Below are 19,563 nucleotides of genomic sequence, written 5' to 3'. Positions count from 1 at the left end.
GGTAAGGACTGAGCCTCACTGCATGGGTCAATTTTGTGGTAATCCATCAAGTAGATGTTGAGATATTTTATTGGATAAGTGAAAACGCTGACCTGCTGGTGCCATCCCTGAATGAAATATCATTAGGAATGTATCTTTCCAGAAATACTGTCCCGCTTACCCCGGATAATCCACAGAATATGCTGTCAACAGTTTTCATAGGGACAATTTCTTTGAATGAAAGTATATCCAGTGGCAATTTATCACAGCAAGCTTGTTGTTTTATCAAACTAATCATGATAAATGGACCTTGCCACCGCAGCCATTTTGGCATGTCATAGCAAGAAAAGCGTGTTAAATTGATAACATTAGAAACGACTGCGTTCCATTTAGTTCAGCTTGTTTCAGGGTTCTGGTATTGTGCATGCTGCCTCACTGTCATGGCTCACTGGGACACTTGATGGAACTGAGACGGTGTTAACGAAATTAGTTTCACCTGTGCTTTTCCTGCTATGACAAGTCAAAATGGCTGCTGTGAAAAAGGTCTATCGTATAAGACTGGAAAGCTCCTTGTTGTTACATTTTTAAAATGTTATCTTTATTGTGCAGCGAAAATGAATTCACTTCAATTGTACTGACACAGAGATGGATATCTTCAGAAGCTTGGCAAATGAAACTAAAGCTATCTACTAGCTAGATACCACTAGAGCAGGGGGTTAAAACTCGCTCTAGGCCATTGCTGGTATTTTCATCTCACAGGAGGGCCACTTTAATGTTCAAGTACTACAAGAAAACGCAATATTCTGAAAATATTTCAGTTATTAACATCATACTGGGAACGGTTGGGTCTTTGTATATAATTTCATAAGGGACAGAGTCTAGACCTGCTGTATTTGAAAAGTTTCCTGTGATAACTTTTGTTATGAATTGGCGCTATACAAAAAAAACTGAGTTGAAATTGAATTGAATACTTAACAAAAAAATGCAAACAACAATTTATATACATTCTCATATCAGCTTTGTTGTTTGCAACCAAACAACAAATGAAAGCCCAAAACCTGCTCTCTTCTTATCAACCATTTGCATGCAAAAGGCCTTAAATACTGTAATAAAGGTAGAAATGCCTCACAGAGAATGTGATGATTCCCATGAAGAACCACCAGAGGTCACTGCTGTCTAACGGCCTCTGCAGCCTGCTTGTCAGAACCCATCCGACGCTTTTTGTGATGAGGTTTAAGTGGAAGCTGTAACATCTTAACATGTTGTGATAATCTTACAGAAATGCCTTCCTTTCACAGTCAGACACAATTACCCTTCCTCACAAACTGTGATGTGTGTGTGTGTGTGTGTGTGTGCGTGCGTGTGGGCACGCGGACATGCTTGTCAGCCGAAGTGATTAGAGTGCTGCAATCATGTTCCCTGCCCTCAAGTTTCACACACGTGTTACAAATTTGCTGGCCCTGTTACCATGGTGACTGTCCTTGAATGTCCTGTGTGTTTGTGTGCTTAAGTGTGTTTCTTAAAAATACACATTTTCAGCTGTAGAATGGGGATGTCTTGACCATTATGTTGGAGGGTTTTATTACTGTGTCCTTTGCTTTAGGGGAGCTTCTTCACGGTCTCAAGTGCTTTCGTCTTCATGCCCCCTCTCAGATCTGCTCCTCAGAGCTACATTTCTGTTTGGCACAAGATTTTGTTTTTAAGAACAGACTTTCATTTCAACAACAGTCAGCTCCCAAAATGAGCTGCTACATGATACATGTGCATTCAGCAATCTAAAGGCTTATTATTAATAATAGAAGTAACAGTATTTAAATGAATTCTAAATCAAATGTATTTAGATTTTAGATGTTTTTCCTTATCCTGTCCAATATATGGCACAATATTTGAGCCATTGCACATTTGAGATTTTCAGAATAAATTCATAATATTATGAGGGAGAAGGAGAATAAGGTTACAATTATGAAAGCTTTTTGGGTTCTCTTATAATATTCAGTCTTTTCTCTTGAACTAACGTTACAACTTTTTCTCAAAATATTAATCCCTTATTTTAAAAGGATTTTTTCCCTCCATTGTAAAAAACAAAAAATCCTATTTTGCACTGTACAATAGTACCGACGAAGGGAGGTAGTTGACGGACATGACCAACCAATAGAAGCTGCAGCAACAAAGATGTGTCATTTACAGGACCATCTATCTGTGTGTTATAGAACAAAATTACATTACATTATTTTGTACAAAAAAACAAATCCCCCCTCCCCTTAATTTTCATGGTTGACAAAGCTAATGAGTAGGACAAATTGCAAGGAAATTCAACTGACAAGTAATTTCACTGCTAAACTTTGCTGTATTGTTAACGAAACTTCATGTGATATAGACTTTTTTTATCTTCGGTTTGGTGGACAATGTTTTAAAATTGGTCTTTTAAATTAGAATAATATTTTCATCAGGTATTAAAATGAGATTAGATGGAACTGCCAGTTCACATTTTCATTTAACCAATGGCAGGATTCTGAAAGGCATGATTTCGGAAATTTGTCAAACCGATTCCTCAATATCAGCCGGCCGGCAGCATACGACATCGGATTGGTTGAATTTGTATCCCAACACCCTGGTCAGAGGACATCAGTCCCCTATTTACATCTCACTGTTTACAGTATGTCACAGTGTGAATGTGTGTGTGTGTGTGTGTGTGTGTGTGTTTGTGTTTGTGTGCTGGAGAGAAAAAGAGAGAAATTGATATCAAACAAATCTTCATGTTGCCTTCAGCTAAACACACATTATTTAAATATGGTGTGTGTGTGTGTGTGTGTGTGTGCGTGTGCAATATGTGTGTATGCATGTCCAGGGCTCCTCACGACTCTGAAAGTAGGCTTTATTCAAAAGCTCTGACTCACTCCTTCTTGCCCAGGAGCTAGCCCAAGGGATTGTGGGAAATCAAGACTGTGGGCAAGGAGAGAGGAGGAGATTTAGGTCAACAGCAGGACAACGCAGGCTGCTGAAGTCACTGCTACTCTCTACCACTAACAGTATATTCAATATATAGAATATATAGTTTGGCTTCATCCAGCCTGTTTTCCTTTATTCTGTATTTTAGTTTTTTTCTCCATCACTCTCCATCTCTCCTGTCATCCTTGTTTCTCTTGTAAGCTCCAGCTCCCCTCTTTCCTTTTTGTGCTGATGTCAAAACATCTGTAAAACACCAGGGGCCTCATTTATAAAACACACTTGTGATCTAAAGTATTAAAACCACCTATAAGTAGTAATTTATAAAATCTTACTTTGACATGATTAGACATGACATAAGTGATTTTCTTGATGGTTATGTAGGGGTATTGCAGTTGTGCAGTGCAAGCATGTGGTGATCTTTGCATTAGCTTTATGAACAATGGGATAGGAATTATCAAGACAATTAAAGATGTGGGTTGCCAGACGCAAGGTGTTTTGAATTAAAAACAGGATACGATGTTCTATAAATAGTGTGTCAAATTAGAAATAAATAACCACGGCTATTCCTGACTAAGCCCTAATTTGTGCTGACACTGTATAAGGGGAAATTGCTGATTTTAAGGCAGGTGCCATCACTTTTAAAGGACCAGTGTGTTGGATTTAGTGGCATCTACTGGTGAAGTTGCAAATTACAGCCATCTGAATACAATTCAGCCTTCTAAGTGTGAGTGGGAGAGCCAGTGTTGGCTTTGGCTATTCTGGGCTACTGGAGAAACATGGTGGATCAATGTGGCGGACTCCATAGAAGAGGACCTTCTCCCCCTGCACATAATAATGGCTAATACTAAGGTAACAACAGTTCTTATATTCAGGTGATTATAACTAATGAAAACGTATATTATATTTTATCTCTGCCAGTAAGTCCCAATTGTTAGACACTGGAGTTTTAAGTTAAATGGTCTTTTTAGAACCTGCATAAAGGGTAAATGTTTTTTATGTTCAGTATCTTTCATAAATCAAATGTAAGCACACCATTTGAATGATCTTAAGTCTTAGTTTAAGTATAAATAAGTACATTTTTAAAAATGAGGCTCCTGAACTCTCATCCACCCTTTCCCCTTGAAGTTTAGCTGAAACTGCTGTGAAAAGCGGTGACACACACACACACACACACACACACCTACACACACATTTAATGTTCCCATATGCATGTGGAAGCTCACAACTGTAGGCTTTGTAGGTGTGCTCCACTGTACTGCAAAGAACTGTAATGTGCAATGCCCTAATCATCAAGTGATCCCATAGGAACCCTGCAGGTGAGTGGTAACTGCCGCAGAAACCATGGCAACCAGGGAGGGATCAGATACAGAGCAGTTCTCATTGATGATAGATGACATTTTCCATCAAGATTGAACCCCACTGAGCCACAACTGTGTTCTCCAGCAGCAGCTATCTTGTCTCTATCTTCCTCCTCACTGATTGCATTCACTGGATTGTCTAGAAAAGTACATTTAAGCATAATATTTAGTGTTAAAATATTTTAGGCATTGATGTTCACTGTCCATTTCAACATCATATTTGGTGGCTTGAGATCTCCACTAGAAATTAAAATAAGGCCCTGTGGGGTCGAACAATGCTCAGCTGAACTACATGAGTTTCTTTTTATTGGCCGGGTGGTTTAGTATGAGACACATAAAAAAGAGTGGTTGAAATTGATGCAATAGAGGCTGAGATATCTTGACTTCTATTCCTTATATATAGGCCAAGCTCCAAAAATGCCGGATCCCATATTTTACATAATTCTTAACTTCCCTTGCCTGTTGAAGTGCCTCTTTAACACTCACGCTCAGCTGATGGACAGAAAAGGGGGAGCATTACGTATTTGTACTTTTTGCTAAATGGAGGGGAGTCTGTCTATTTAAAAAAAAAAAAAAAGGAACAACCCCTCTATCAACAATGATTACACACTGTCCCCTTATTATAATAACAATTTGATGAAAGATAGCAATTAAGATCCATTACATTTCAACACATATTTATGTGGACTAAAGTAAAAGCTACCCAGCCATGTTTAATTTTCAAATACTAGTTACACCAAGCGCTCTGTCTCTCTGCACATATTTTCCTTGGGGGTTTCACTGTATATACAGTACCCTCTGGGAGTGCTGTTTCCCTGTTTGTTGTTAAGAAGCCATGATTTATGGCTGTGATCCCGCCTCCTTAAAACTGAGCTACAAGGTTGGGAGTCATAAACAGAGACACTTTACACAGCTGCACAGGCGCAGATATAAACTGACTCACACCCGTTTGACCTCATACACTCTCCATTCACTGATTGCTTGGGATTGATGAGGTGATCAATGACCTATTCCTGTCTGTCTCTGGAGAGAATACTGATTCACACTGCTGGGCTCCAGGGTTTACATTCAAGGACTTGGCAAATCATCAAGGACTGCTAAAGCTTTCTGGTCCAAACATTACCTTAGTAACATTACAAGCCAAGAAAGAAGATTGTATTAAAGCTAAGGCAGTATTTGGAACATTTCCCCAAAAGAATATGTTATGTAACCGCCTTTTTAGCTTTATAATGTATTTGTGTATTTATATGTAGATGCACATATTTGAATTTGCCTTCAGTGTGACTCATCTGTGTTAAGTCTAGCTGAACTCAAGGGACTTACCCCCTTGTTGAAAAGTGATGACATCACCGGCTATGACGCACTACCTTGACAACAGGTGTGTGTTGTTAATGATTCATGAACTGCAGGGGTTTGTATGACTTGATCGGCATCCAAACCCACATTACTTTGGCATTATCTCTCATCCCCTTTCCTTCTAAAATGAGCTTTTTTCCTCTCTAAAGGACTACTCCCAGTCCTCTTCCGCTACTGATGAATCAGCCCATTAGATCCTGGAGCAGCATTAGTTAAGATGTCAGCTGCTGTCAATTCACTAAGAAAAATGAAAGTGGAATGTGGAGTGAGAGTGGGAGATGTGGAGGAAGAAGACATAGAACAATCCATTATACTGGTGAGCCATGCTTTTTGAAGGTTTTTCTCAAAAGCCACATTTCTGCCAAGAAAATTACAAACAGAAATGCAAGGCATAAATCAGATGTGAGCTGTTTTACATAGTTTAGATATTTATATAGCAATTACAGATCACCACTGGCAGTTACATGAGCAACAGCATTGTTTAGTTGCTGTTCAAGAACTATAGTGATTGATTTAATAATAATAACACGAGAATGTTTTCATTAATTTAAAATTAAAGGAATGTTTATTGGGAAATATGGGAAAATGTATGTATGTTGAATATGGCACTAGAGGCTGGAGATGGTTAGCTTGCCTTAGGATACAGACTGGAGATGAGAAACAACCAGACTGGCTCTGTCCAAAGGTAACATCTACAAACCAGCATGTTTACTAATGAATATGTAGCATATTGTTTGTTTAATCTATACAAAAAAGGAAAAGCTGTGGTTTTATGGGGGGCTATGTGGTAGACTATTTCTTGGCCAAGAGCTGAAACTTCCTGGAGTCTCTGCTGGTTGCCTGGCAACCTTACTGTGACACCAGATGAAAAAAATAGCCTTGACAAAAGAAACTAAAGATATATATAAAAAATCTTTTTTAAAAACTGAAAAACCTTTTTTAGTTTGTTTTTTTGAGCACTTAGCCAACAATAACCAGCTGAATAGAAAAGTAAACAGAAGGAAAGTGAATAAATTCTAATGCTGCTGGACCGTAACAACAAACTGTTAGCTAATTCAATACAACAATAAACTCAAAATAATCACAGATATTTAACTTGATTTAATGTCCTTTGTTACCACTTTCGACTGGAGAAGAAGAACTCAAATTACACTCTCCCCTTTCAGCATTATTAATCTCTGTGAGCTATGTACTGTACTGTTTACTTTTTCCAATTCCTTATGTGTCATATTTGGAAAAACTCCTTTCAAAATGTGGTACTTCCATGTTTAAAGGATAAAACAAAACAAATAAAGCAAAAAGGCAGTCTTTACATATCAACACACTATTGGGGTCATTTACACTAGAAAGTGGCCCAGCCAAGAAAGATTACACATATCACCAGTAAATCCATAAGGTGTCATTTTTACAGTTTGGGTTAAACAAATGAGATATACTGTGTTGATAGTGAGCTTTTGAGATGCTGGTAGATGTTTTTGGTCATTTGGGCAGAGCCAGGCTGGAAGTTTCCAGGCGGTGACTTCATGATTAATATATTAACGTATATATATTAATACAGTCATGAGAGTGATATTGATCTTTTCATCTAACTCTCTGCAAGAAAGCAAATAACTTTATTTCCCAAAATGTCTAAGGTATCTACAAATCCACAAATATATTGTCCATTCATTAAGGCTTTCTGCAGTTTTAAAGTTTTACTGTGGGTCTGCGCGTTTCCAGAAATATCCTCCAGTGATGTGTTTTCATTTCTGGCAGCAGCTTGTGAGGAATACACTGTAGAAAACCTTGTTATTAGCATGAGCTGCCTCAATTCAAAAATTGTAAGACAAAGAAAATCACTGTTATACTCTCAGGAATTAAAACTTCCAAGGAACAAGACAGTGCAACACTATCTGAATGATCTCTGGCAAGTGCTGAGAGAAAAGAGTGCATTGCACCAACTGAGCATGAAGTGGAAATTGCTAAAATCAGGGATTTTACTGTTGCTACATAGGGTTTTTCAAAAATATATAACTATGATTATTTGTTCACCGATAGTTTTTACTTTTTCTCACGCCTCACTGTTTCCCCTGTTAGTCATGCTGCTCTTACATCAATCAGCCACTGGACTAGTGCCTTTGGAGATTGGCTTCTAGACAGCAACCAGCAAATCCTATTAACAGTCTTGTCACCAGTTAACGTCTCCTTCCCACGCCCTTCACCTAAGCATCATAACAACCTCCTTAAAAATAAATCCTACGGACACTGATTTCAGATCTGTTTCACTGTCTAAAAATTATAATCTTTATCCTTGAAAGATACTATCTCAGGACTTCCTGTGATTTAGACTGACAAGAGAATTAGAGGTGAGCAGTATGATCCCTTAGTGACTTCATGCACCTTTTGTAAATCCGGTCGTGATGAGGAGATGCAGATGAGGGCGACGTGGCAGGAGAAAGGCTGTTAAGCCTCCAGAGTACTGAAGCAAAGTGTGATTTCTCTTTCAGCACGTTGGTGATATTTTACACATTTCAGGTCCTAAAATCTCAGAGACACCATAATTCAAGCTGTTTGTCAGCTCAGTGCACATATACGTCTTCTTGACTCCGTATGCCCATGGCCTTGTATTTGTGCTGCTGTGTTTTTGTAAGAAACAAAAGGGACTTGTATAACTCCGGCATTGTGTCGCGTCTCTGAATCAGGCGCCTTTTGTGTGTCTTCAGGGAGCGAGGAACATTATTCACAGAGAATTCAGCAGGAAGGAAACTGCCACTCCATGTTACGTGAAAGATATATGGCCTATTTCTCAAATACTGCAGAGAAACCATATGTTTTCTGTAATGCTTTAGTTATGTCATCCACCTCCCTTGTTTGTGTTTACTGGGTTCAACAGATGGTGGTGTTATGGCTTCTCAATGCTGCTTTTAGGGGCGTTTTGTGGCTGCTGTGAGAGAAAGTATTCTGAGGGTAAAATGTAGTTTGGCGAGAGATTAATAATTGATTTGCCCTTTTCTGCTTGTTTGTTTTGTTTTTTTAGTTGATTGCCAGTGAGTTAACTTGACCCTCGAATACAGCAGAGAGTTACAGCAGGACTTCATGCACTGTGTGTACAAGAAAACAGCTTACAGTACAGGGCAGTCTGTGATTGGCCTATCCCTCAGAATAAAAGAGGATTAGAGGGACCTCTTATGTCTGTGCATGAGTGTGTCTTTGTCTGTGTCAGTGCTTGTGTTTGTGTGTTGGCAGCAGGTGCACCCAAGCATGCCTACCCGTGTGCCGGTGCGCATGCATGTACCAGATAGTAAGATTGAGTAAGGAAGGGAAAGGAAGCCTCTGTGACTTTAAAGGTATTTTTAGTCTGCAGCGTCTCGCTGGTCAAGAGAAATTGGCGTTGAGGGTGGAATTAGCCGTGTGCCAGGTTGCTAATAGGGATGAGAAAGGCTCAGTCCTAATATACCAGAAATTAAACATCACTTTCAAGTACAACGTCAACCGGGAGCTACCTTACCTCAGCCTTCAACGATATCACCAGATACACACTCCTGCACAAAACTAAAGGTATGTAACTCTTTTTCTGCTTGTCTTTTGGAGAAGTAACCACTCTTTTCTGAAAAGAAGAAGATATTATGGAGGTAAAGCTCTCTGGGGAATGTTCAAGTAGTTTGTTGGACAATAACTCAACTATGTTACAGGGGAAAAGGAGTTGTTGTGTTACATTATGTCTCAAAAGTATCATAGATCTATTGGGATGTCTTTGGTGAAGTGTCTCATTGAGTAAACCTGTAACTTTTTGTATTTAAGAAGATTGTGTTAGGGCTGTAAAGCTGAGTTTTGTAGTTCAACTGCCTCTGAACTCTGCAGCAAAAGAAACCGGCCTTTGTGTCTTTGCCTCGTACCCCAACTGAGTATTCAAATTTAATGAACACAGTGCAGTGTGTCTTATCTGGTTACCAGACTCAAGTTACATTGGCCAGGCTTCACAGGGCAAATACATCTCGCACAAAGCGTAAATGCTCTGCAGAGGAGTTGACCAGAATGTAAATTCTCTACTTAAATAGAGTTTTATTTTACTTGTACTTTACCTGAATATACTTATATTGCACTACATTTTAAAAGGTAAATATTGTACTTTTTACCCCACTACTTTCCTCTGACAGCTGTTGTTACGAGTTACAAAGACTTCACGTAAAACAAAGGCATGATGATCCGAAAAAATACAAATTAACCAGTGGTTTCCCTCTGTTTTGGCGTATGCCCCTTGCAAACAAAAGCATAGTCTAGTTGGGGCCTTTACTTTTGTAATACATTTATTTAAGCAGGATTTTGAATGCAGGATCTGAGTACTTCTTTACACCTGATACATCTAAATAACAAATACAAGTTCAATATTTTGTTTACTCTAACAGAAATTTGCTTAAAGGGCCCTGATAGCATTGTGCTAGTGAGTCTGCTCTGTGTACACTGTATGCAGGTGTGTGTGTGTGTAAATTGCTGGGTTTGTACAGGCCTCAGAGAGCGCTTGTCTCCAGGCCTGTGTTTGATGTTGTGTGTTTACACCTGTGTGTGTTTGTGCGACTGTCTGTCCGTCTGTCTGTCTGGGTGACTGCGTTTGCTTTGCATGACTGGATGCTTCAGTCAGTGTGTTTATGTGAATGTGTGGGTGAGATACAGAGGGAGAGAGAGGGGGGGGGCATGTACGAGCTGCTTCCGCCTCACAGCGTACAGACAATCAGGCCATGCTTCAGCGATCAGTGGGAAGAAGGGGAGGAGCCGAGCAAGCGCTACACTACCATCGTTTATCACTAAAGACAGAAACCAACACTCACCTCTGCCTACACATACACATACTCTAAGGTGAGGAGGAGGAGGAGAAGGAGGGAGGGACAAAGACTGAGAGGAAAGAGGGATACAAGTATAAAAAATGAGGCATATCTATCAGAAATACTTTAAATACTTTAATACTTTAATAATCCCCGTGGGGAAATTACTTAATATAGTATACATAGGAAAGTCAAGGAGATGAGATTGTGAAGATAAAGAAAATAGAAATGAGGGCTGGAAAAAAATCAAAGCATGAAAGGAAACAGTGAGGGTGACAGTGGAGGTGGGATTTGAACCCTGTGGCTGCAACACCCACCAACGTCTTCAGCATAATACCATATGACTGTTTTCCCCTCCATTCAAGGAATAGTTTGACACGCTGTCCAAAGGAAGAAATAAAAAACATGAGCAAGCACCAAGCTCATTATTCAACATGTTTAATCCTAAATGTTGTGAGGGTTTCTTGCTGCGCTGTGTCGGCCTAATGCAGTAACTTCCTGCAAATAAACCCATGTTCAAACACATTTTTACACTGTTAAAGCTGACGACAAACGAAACTTGTTTTTACAGTGTTAAAGCTGTATTTGCAAGAAATAGTAAAGCACATAACTCCTCATAGACAGAGATTGGAGATGTTTAGCTTTGCTTAGCATAAAGACTGGAAGAAGGGGGAAATAGCTAGACTGGCACTAGAATTGGTCTACCAGCACCTCAAGCTCACTATTTAATATGTTGTATTTTATTTGTTAAATCTGTGCAAAAACCAAAGTATAAAAATGACACAATGTGTTTTTTGGTTTGCCAAGAAAACATCCAGCACATGTAAAACCACAAATCCTTTTTACACTTTGGCTCTTGTACGGATTAAACAAACATTAGAGGTGCTAATTGGTAGATTTTGTTACCTAAGTTCCCCTCAGCCTTGAGACTTTATGCTAAGCTAAGCTAACCATCTTATGGTTATATTTACCGTGAAAACATGGAAGTGGAAAGATGTATCAATCGTCTCTTTTATGTCTCTGCAAGAAATGTCAAATGATCTATTTAACAAAAGACACAAACATTTACTTATTTACCGTATTGATTCCAATTTTGCTATTTTGGTTAGGCTAGTTGGTTAGACTCACAACACACAACAGCAAAGACACACAGAGAATACACTAGTATCAAACATGATCTTTAGTGTCACCTGGTCCTTAATGCTTTTAATTTAAAAGCTTTTCTGTGTGGTAAAAATAGTATGGAAAAACATAAGTATTGGTCTCTGGCTGGGTTCCCCTTGGTACAGAATCTAGTCACCCAGTCCGCTTCTCCACCCCTGCCCAGGTATTGAGGGCTCTGAGCTGGGTGCACAGAGGACACATCTGCCCCAGAGCTCCACAGACAACGCAGCAAATGAGCACTGGCTGTCATAGTGCAACATATCTGCTTGATGTACAGCCGAGCCGACATATTTTAATATCCTACTCGTTGGGTCTGGTGACTGGTTGTGCATATCCTCAGTACAGTGCAGCTAAACATACTGTAGGTTTGTTTTGCAGTCAATTTCAGCATGTGGGCTGATGTAATGCAATTGTACTGTATCATTTTGTTTCCAGGATCTATATTGGGGTGTGTGATTTTGTTATGTTTTAAAGATGCAACATAGCTGTCTTTTTATTAACAAGCTTTTATATTACGCTCATTTCATCACATGCAGTGTTCTCCACGATAACCCCAGCAATCAATTCTTCACAGAAGGAGAGGAGATAAAGAATTCATTGTGATTTATCTGGCTACAGTCAACCTGATTTCCCCACATGCTTCTGCCAGCCTTCAGTTGTACATTAACATATTTCTGAATATAAAGGCTTTAGATATAATATGAGACATCTTACAACAGCCAGCTGAAAAGAAAAACGAAGCATATGAGATATTATTCATGTTATGAGTCATCTGAAGACCTTCGCAGATGTCTTATCTGTGTTTGTGAATATTTTATGGCGGCAATTTCCCCCTAAAATTAGATATACCCTGTGTGGTTTTTAAAATAATCCTGATGTTTTTTTCGTTGCTTTGTGAACTGAATGCCAGCAAGGATACACACAGAGTTATTATGCCTGATATCTGAGAGACTGGAGAGGTGTGGTGTATGTTCATACAGTATATATGAACCTCCTCAAGCCTTTCTCAGGAGCCCCAGATTCTTGACCCACAAACAGTATTTACATCTTCTCCTGGTCTAAAATCAGAAACCCAGTAAAGGACTAAAAGAAAAGCATTAATGACCCCACCTTCCGCTCAGACTCGACTCTTTTAAAGAATCAAAACACCATTTCAAAGACACATTTAGTTGAGTTGGTCCCCTTTAAAAACATATTTTCCTCCGCTGATGTCTTCTGATCACCTGTCAGAGGCGGAACATGCGCGTTGAGCAGGAGAGCGGAGAGGCTGCTGGAGGATCTGCGTCAAGACAACCAGCGTTGCGTAGAAAACAACGGAAGTAAAACAAGTTTGGTTTCAAAATAAAAGCCTTAAAATAAAAATAACCGTGTCCAGATTTTTAAATGAAGACTAGCCACTCTTTCCTCTGATCCGGTTTAAGATGTGACCTATTTTTTGTGACATATAACTCATTTGTAGACGACTTTTAATCGCAGGTTCTGCCTTATAGTTGAGGTGTTTTTCTATTGCACAAAACTGGTTACCTACATTAGTGTCGGTAAATTTGTATTTTATTTTTTTAAATCTAGCGGAAACCACCTTGTGTAAGTGTGAGCAATAGTAAAGCAGAGACCCCCTCACGGAAAACTGTGGTAACTGTGGTGTACAGCTGCAGAGATGCGCGACACGGAAAAACAAGGAGAAACGAGGGAAATGGAAAGACAGCACAGGGAAGGAAAATAACCACTGAAAATAAATCATCTGAGATGCTCCGAGACACCGAGCAACGCCGTGTTCGCTGCGCTCTTTGGACATAAAAAAACGCGGAGAGGGGCTCGGATCGTGCATTGATCCGAATACAGGGGACGGGAGGGGTCGATCATGGGGAACGAAGCGAGCCTGGAAGGAGGCGAAGGGCCGCCGTCTGGACTACCAGAGGGGCTGGCACCTGACGGGAAGGGCGGCTTCGTCCGGGTCCCCGAAGGGACTCCGGTCAACCTGAGTGAACTCAGCGAGGAGGAGAGGAGGCAGCTCGCCGCGGCGATGTCAAGGGCGCAAGGCAGGCAGCCCGGGGGCGCAGCAGCTGCACGAAGGCAGGGCTTTATTTTATTTTTTTAAACCAGTAATATATATTATTATTTTTTTTTTTTTTGGATGCACTTAAAATACTCACAGCAACCAGGCAGTGATGCGTAAAGAGAGGGACGTGGATGTGTTGTGGTTGTTGTGAAGCATCCTTTGGAAGATGCTTTAAGGAGGCAGGGAGCTCGTTCACGCCCATTTCTAATCCTCCCAACCGCACCAAGAAACGAGCCCATTCTTAGAGCTAATTATAATGGATGATTATTAACATCTGATGATCCGCATGACAGAAAAATATAGTATTTCTCCTAATGCAAGCTCTGATATTGCCCGGGCACCTCCAGTTGATAGGCTCTCGCTTTGAACGTTGTGTGTCTGCAGTTTTTTTTTTTTTGCACAGATGTACAAGCCTCGGTTTCAATAACACTCCGATTTTATTGCGATTGAACGTCTGAAATGAGTCAGAATCGGGGAATTGTTTGGCTCAGTGTCTGCGGTTTGTGCCTCTTGTGTGAGATCAGAGCGTAAGAGACACACCTCCAGTATTTGTGCGAAATTTTCGAAATGCCTGCTGGGTAAGAAAATCCGTCGTGCCCAGTGTTTTTTTCTTTTTTTTTTTTTCATCTCAACGACGCCTTGACACCGAGCTTAACAAATCCGCCACCATTAGAAGCTGTGTTTCCCCTCTTATAATATCCCCAGTTATTTAGAAGATTTGAATCAGGTGTGTGGGAGATGTGGTTTGTTGGGGATGGAGAGGAAGGTAGAAAGCTGCCAATGACAACAATATTCTGCCAACTCCAGTCCAAAATGCTTAAGATTCAAACAATTCAGTTGAAATAACGGTGGAAGACATTCCTCGATATCTTGATCAAGGGAAATCATGTGCGGCACTGCTAATTGGCTCCGATTGGGGGGAGAATTGTTATTTATATCTGAGCTAGATATTGGGGGAGGGGTGCATCAATATTAATATGCCTATAAATAGAACAGCAGCGTTAATGTCATCACTCATAGACTTTCCCTCCTGCTGCTTTCTGATTTCGGATTTGATCTTCTGCTGTTGAGGCGTCAGTGCTGGAATGAGTCGCTGTCCGTGGTGCTGAAACACACGCTGCAGTGGATTGGCCAATAGCAGGCATTACCACTACTCACAATGTTAGCCGGGCTCTCACCCTGTAAACTCATGTCCTACCCAGTGCGCGTTGTAAAAAAAATAATCAAATGCTTTATTCATTACAGCATTAAACTTTATTGCCTGGGAATTTCATTTCTCTCAGACATCTTAGGGCAGGAGCATCAGGGAGTTGCAAACAAGAAGAACCACTACATCTATGTTGTGTACACACATCATCACACAATAACAAAGCATTATCCAATCAAGCCATTAGCCCGTTGATGCGTTTCCTCTGAGGATCAAACGTTTGACTTTAACGCTTATGCCGAGGCAGCCTGTGTAGGTTGCATATGTTGCTCAGCCTGTGCTAACAAAGATGTCTCAGCTTACCCCCAATGGAGCCGAGCGTTTCCCTCTCTATCTCAGTGATCTATACGCCGTGTCATTCAGCGGTATTCACTTTCCTGTCAGCTTTACCCCGAGGCCTGCTGGCTACACATTTTGTGTTCACCGATGTGTTGAAAAGGCGCTTCGATCACAAAGAGCGAGTGCTATAGTCTTAACCTTTATTATTAGCGCAATGAAGCTACAGTAGTGGCAGAGGACTTAGAAGGTACCCGAAGCAATGTTGTTTGAATATTAATAGTCTTTTGGAAAAAGGGACCTTTTTTTTTGTCTTTGTTTGATTTGATTCAGCCGAGAGAGACACTGAGGTTCAAGTATTCATGATTTAAATGTTAGTTGATTATGACCAAATACATTACAATGACAAATAAAAAGGATGTGGCTGATAAAAGAGCTACAGTATATTTCAGAACTATCCGGTCTTGTACTCTTGTTTTCAATGAGGTCTGTTGTTCTTCTTTTGGCTTTGGGTCAGCAGAGAGTTGGTGTGGACTTGGCTTATACGTTTTTCTCACATTGCCAAAGTAAACACAAATGAACAACAGCAATAACACTACTAACAAAAACTCTGTTTCTTTTTTCTCTTTTCCAGACCGTCAGAATCTGATGCCCAGCAGCGTTCCCAGCAGGTAGGGGCCTCCAGGGGCCCTACAGGTCTCAGTAAGAGTCGCACTGTAGACGCCTTCAACCAAGGTCCACCTGGCAGGCCCACACCGGGCCGCAGCCCCTCATCCCTCAGCCTTTTTGAATCCAGATTCCGGCAGGAGCCAAAAGACCCAGAGACCAAGTCATCCGGCATGTTTGGCTCCAGCTTTCTCAGCGGGGCCAACCCGCTCAATGCCGTGTCATCTATGACTTCTTCTGTCTCCTCCTCCATATCCTCCATGGGCGATTCTGTCAACATGCCCAAGTTTGGACTGTTTGGGGACGAGGAGGAGGAAGATGCATCTGCAACGCCAGGAAAGCCACCAGGCAAGGGCCCTCAGCAAGGGCCAGGTCCAAAGGGACCACAACAGGGAGGACCTCAGAAGCAGGGTCAGGGCCCTCCTGGACAGGGGCCAAAGCCAGGGCAAGGGCCGCCTGGGCAGGGACCCAAGCAAGGTCAGGGACCACCAGGCCAGGGGCCCAAATCAGGCCAGGCTCCCCCTGGCCAAGGACCCCCTTGGCCAGGACCAGCAAGGGTCCAGGGGGTTTCCCAACCCCCCCAGGCCCAGGGCCCAAAAAATCAGGGCCCATGGGCCCACTGGGCCCCAAGGACCCCCCCCTGGGGCAGGGACCCAGGCAAGGTCAGGGACCACCAGGCCAGGGGCCCAAATCAGGCCAGGGTCCGCCTGGCCAAGGACCCCCTGGGCAGGCCCCAAGGCAAGGCCAGGGACCAACAGGCCAAGGACCCCCAGGGCAACAGGCCCCCAAACCCGGTCAAGGACCACCAGGTCAAGGCACCAAACAGGGTGTTCCTCCCCAGCAAAAAGGTGGAGCCCCTCAACAAGGACCTGGGAAGCCTGGACCTAAACAGCAAGGACCACCAGGTCCTGGGGCTCATCCTGGAGAGCCAGCCAAGAGCGGAGGGCCTCCTGGCCAGCAGGGGGCTGGAAAGCCCGGAGGTGGACTATGTCCACTGTGTAAAACCACCCAGCTTAACACTGGATCTAAGGACCCGCCTAATTACAATAACTGCACTGAGTGTAAGAACCAGGTCTGCAGCCTCTGTGGATTCAGCCCCCCAGACTCAGCGGTAAGACAGTGATTACTTTCTTTTTCTTTTTCTTTATTTTTGTTTAGGATTACTTCAATAAGGTCCTGTAATGACATATTTTATATGCGACTGTCAGTTTGCCAAGTGATAAATATCCAAAACAATATTCCAGGCTGTTGTGGTCTGGTATAGTGACATTTATCTAATAATACTCAGACAGTCCATGTTATTAATGGCAGAGGGTGGGAAAGGTCACACATTATTAAAGTGTCTGGGTGTGAAATATAAAATTATCCAGTCAGTTTCCTCAGTCCACATTACACTGCAAAAATAAAGGTTTTTCATATTTCAAATAGATACAACAATAAGATTTCAAAAATAAGACTAAATAATTTGTTACGATGTATACTACAGTTTTACTGTATAGTTAAATCCAACACTGGCCTGTTAACAGCATATTCTCTGAGCCTGGCGAAGGGAGTGTAGCTCATAAGAGTGGCACACGATTTGAGGAACAGAGGGACCATATGGACCCAGGGAATGTTGATCAAGGTGACTCATGTCATGGCCACAGGAAGATACTGTGCCAGCCTGTGAGGACACTCCGTCACACATGGACGGTAAATGCTGGTGGGCCATGATTACTGCACAGCAAATTGACTGGTTCCTTCTGCTTGAGCTTCTTCTTGGGATTTGTTACTGTGCAGATAGTACTATGCAGTTGGGGTCAGTTATTTAGCAGATTGATCAGTTCAGGAAGTGTTTTTTTTTTTGGGGGGTTTTTACTTCAGAATAATATCTCTTTAAATTGAATGCTGTCAGCAGTTATACTACCATGTAGTATACGTTTTAGGTTGATTGAATTGACCTCATTTCTGTTTAGATTATATGCAGTAGGTACCATAACACACACAATTACACACATTGTTCTGTTCTAGATAGTAATCAAACTGTCAACACTGACCCTTTTTAAACGCTGGTTTGCACACAGTGGAAACCAAGGAGATTTCCTGTACACCAAACAAAGAGCACTGTGGTGTGGTGCCAGGCTCTTTTGGAAACAGGTGTTGAGATATACTGTATGGTCAGCGCAGGCAATGAAATGCATTTATGATGGTCTAACATATACAGTACCTATGATAAATGAAAGAACAAACAGCATTCATGTATCAACCATTGCTAACAGTTGATAATATTTCCCTGGTTTACAAACTTTGTGTTATTGCTGAATTTAAAACAATCATGTGTAGAAATAAAAAAAAATCATCTTAATTTAATTAGAAAGGAATATTAACATTGCCTCTTTTTTGACTGTTTAGTGTTTTATGTAACTGTTGCCAGATTAGAATTCTCTCATGTTATAAGAAGCAATTTGGCTGGGGAAAACGGGATTCAACATCATTTGAAACACTAATTAATGGACATGTCTCTGAATTTGTTTTTTTTTACGCTAAACAAAAAGAAAATGGTTATTTTGGGTTTTAATTGGTTATGCTTGCCTGTGTATATAATGTTTATAATTACACATGCCATTGATGTCTGTGCTCATAACATTGTGGAAATCTGTTCCAGTCAAATCTAACTCATCGTTTGTTTAATGCACAGGGTAAAGAGTGGCTGTGTCTGAACTGCCAGATGCAGCGAGCAATGGGAGGTATGGATCCCCCTGGCATGACAAAACCCAAACAAGGCTCAGCCCCGCCCTCGCCCCAGAGACAGGCACCTGGAAAGCCTGGCAAGCTGCTGATCAAGCAGCAGAGTACCACAGGTGACCAAGGGTTAACGCCGCCAACCACACCCAGGCAGAAATCCCCAGGTCCTACCTCTCCTGGCCCGCTTTCCCCAGGCTCCTCAGTGGGCGGATCCCCCAAAATTGACCCCAAGACAGGTCGCCCTATTCAGCAAAGGTCCACTCCCCAGCAGTCTCCAGCTAAAGCTAAACAGGAGTCCAGCTTCTTTGGGGGGTTCGGAGGTATCAGTCTGGGAGGCTTAACAGACTCTGCCAAACCTCCTGCAGCTGCTTCTCAAGCTTCCGAGTCCGTTACAGGGAAACTGTTCGGTGGGTTTGGGGGTTTGATGGATTCAGCGAAGCCTCAGACGCAGGCCGCGCCAAAGCAGGAGGAGTCAGTGGCTGGGAAGTTGTTTGGAGGTTTTGGAGGGTTGACAGAATCAGCAAAACCTCCCGCTGCTGCTTCTCAGATGTTCAGCTTTGGATCGTCGCTCTTGAGCTCGGCCACCAATATTGTCACTGGAGAGGATGATAAGGCAGCAGATTCTCCACCTGGGTCACCACCAGATTCCCCCGCTGACTCTGGACCAGGTTCCCCTGCGGATTCTGGCCCTGGCTCACCACCTGACTCCCCCTTCTCTCCTCCTGGGTCTCCTCCTGATTCGGACTCTGCTCCTGACACCCCACCTGCTAGGTCCAAGAAACCACCCAGGACCCTTTCTGTCGAGCAGGAAGAGAAGGCTCCAGCAGCCAAACCTGCACCTGCCCCAGCCTCAACAACCAAGGAAAGCTGCCCTCTCTGTAATGTGGAGCTGAACGTTGGATCAGCAGACACGCCCAACTACAGCCTTTGCACTGAGTGCAAGAAGAAAGTGTGCAATCTGTGTGGATTTAATCCTACTCCCCATTTAGGAGAGGTAAGAAACCTTACTAACACTACAGTTGTTTT

At 41.9% G+C, this 19,563-nt stretch overlaps 1 protein-coding gene across 1 annotated transcript in view; it reads left to right on the top strand.

Annotated features, from left to right (window-relative positions):
- The first annotated feature begins 13,401 nt into the window (after nucleotides 1-13,401).
- The window catches only part of pcloa (piccolo presynaptic cytomatrix protein a), a 59,233-nt gene continuing 53,071 nt past the window's right edge, over nucleotides 13,402-19,563 (top strand). Inside the window, exons 1-4 of the mRNA XM_035679814.1 lie at nucleotides 13,402-13,678; nucleotides 15,782-16,290; nucleotides 16,476-16,924; nucleotides 18,491-19,531. Coding sequence (XP_035535707.1) covers nucleotides 13,467-13,678; nucleotides 15,782-16,290; nucleotides 16,476-16,924; nucleotides 18,491-19,531 — 2,211 coding nt within the window. The 5' untranslated portion in view covers nucleotides 13,402-13,466. The remainder of the gene's footprint in view (nucleotides 13,679-15,781; nucleotides 16,291-16,475; nucleotides 16,925-18,490; nucleotides 19,532-19,563) is intronic.

Source organism: Morone saxatilis, unplaced genomic scaffold, assembly GCF_004916995.1.
Source record: "Morone saxatilis isolate NCDOM2014 unplaced genomic scaffold, NCSU_SB_2.0 Contig10, whole genome shotgun sequence".
In the NCBI taxonomy this organism is placed as follows: Eukaryota; Metazoa; Chordata; class Actinopteri; family Moronidae; genus Morone; species Morone saxatilis.
This window is presented reverse-complemented; position numbering and strand designations above follow the sequence as displayed.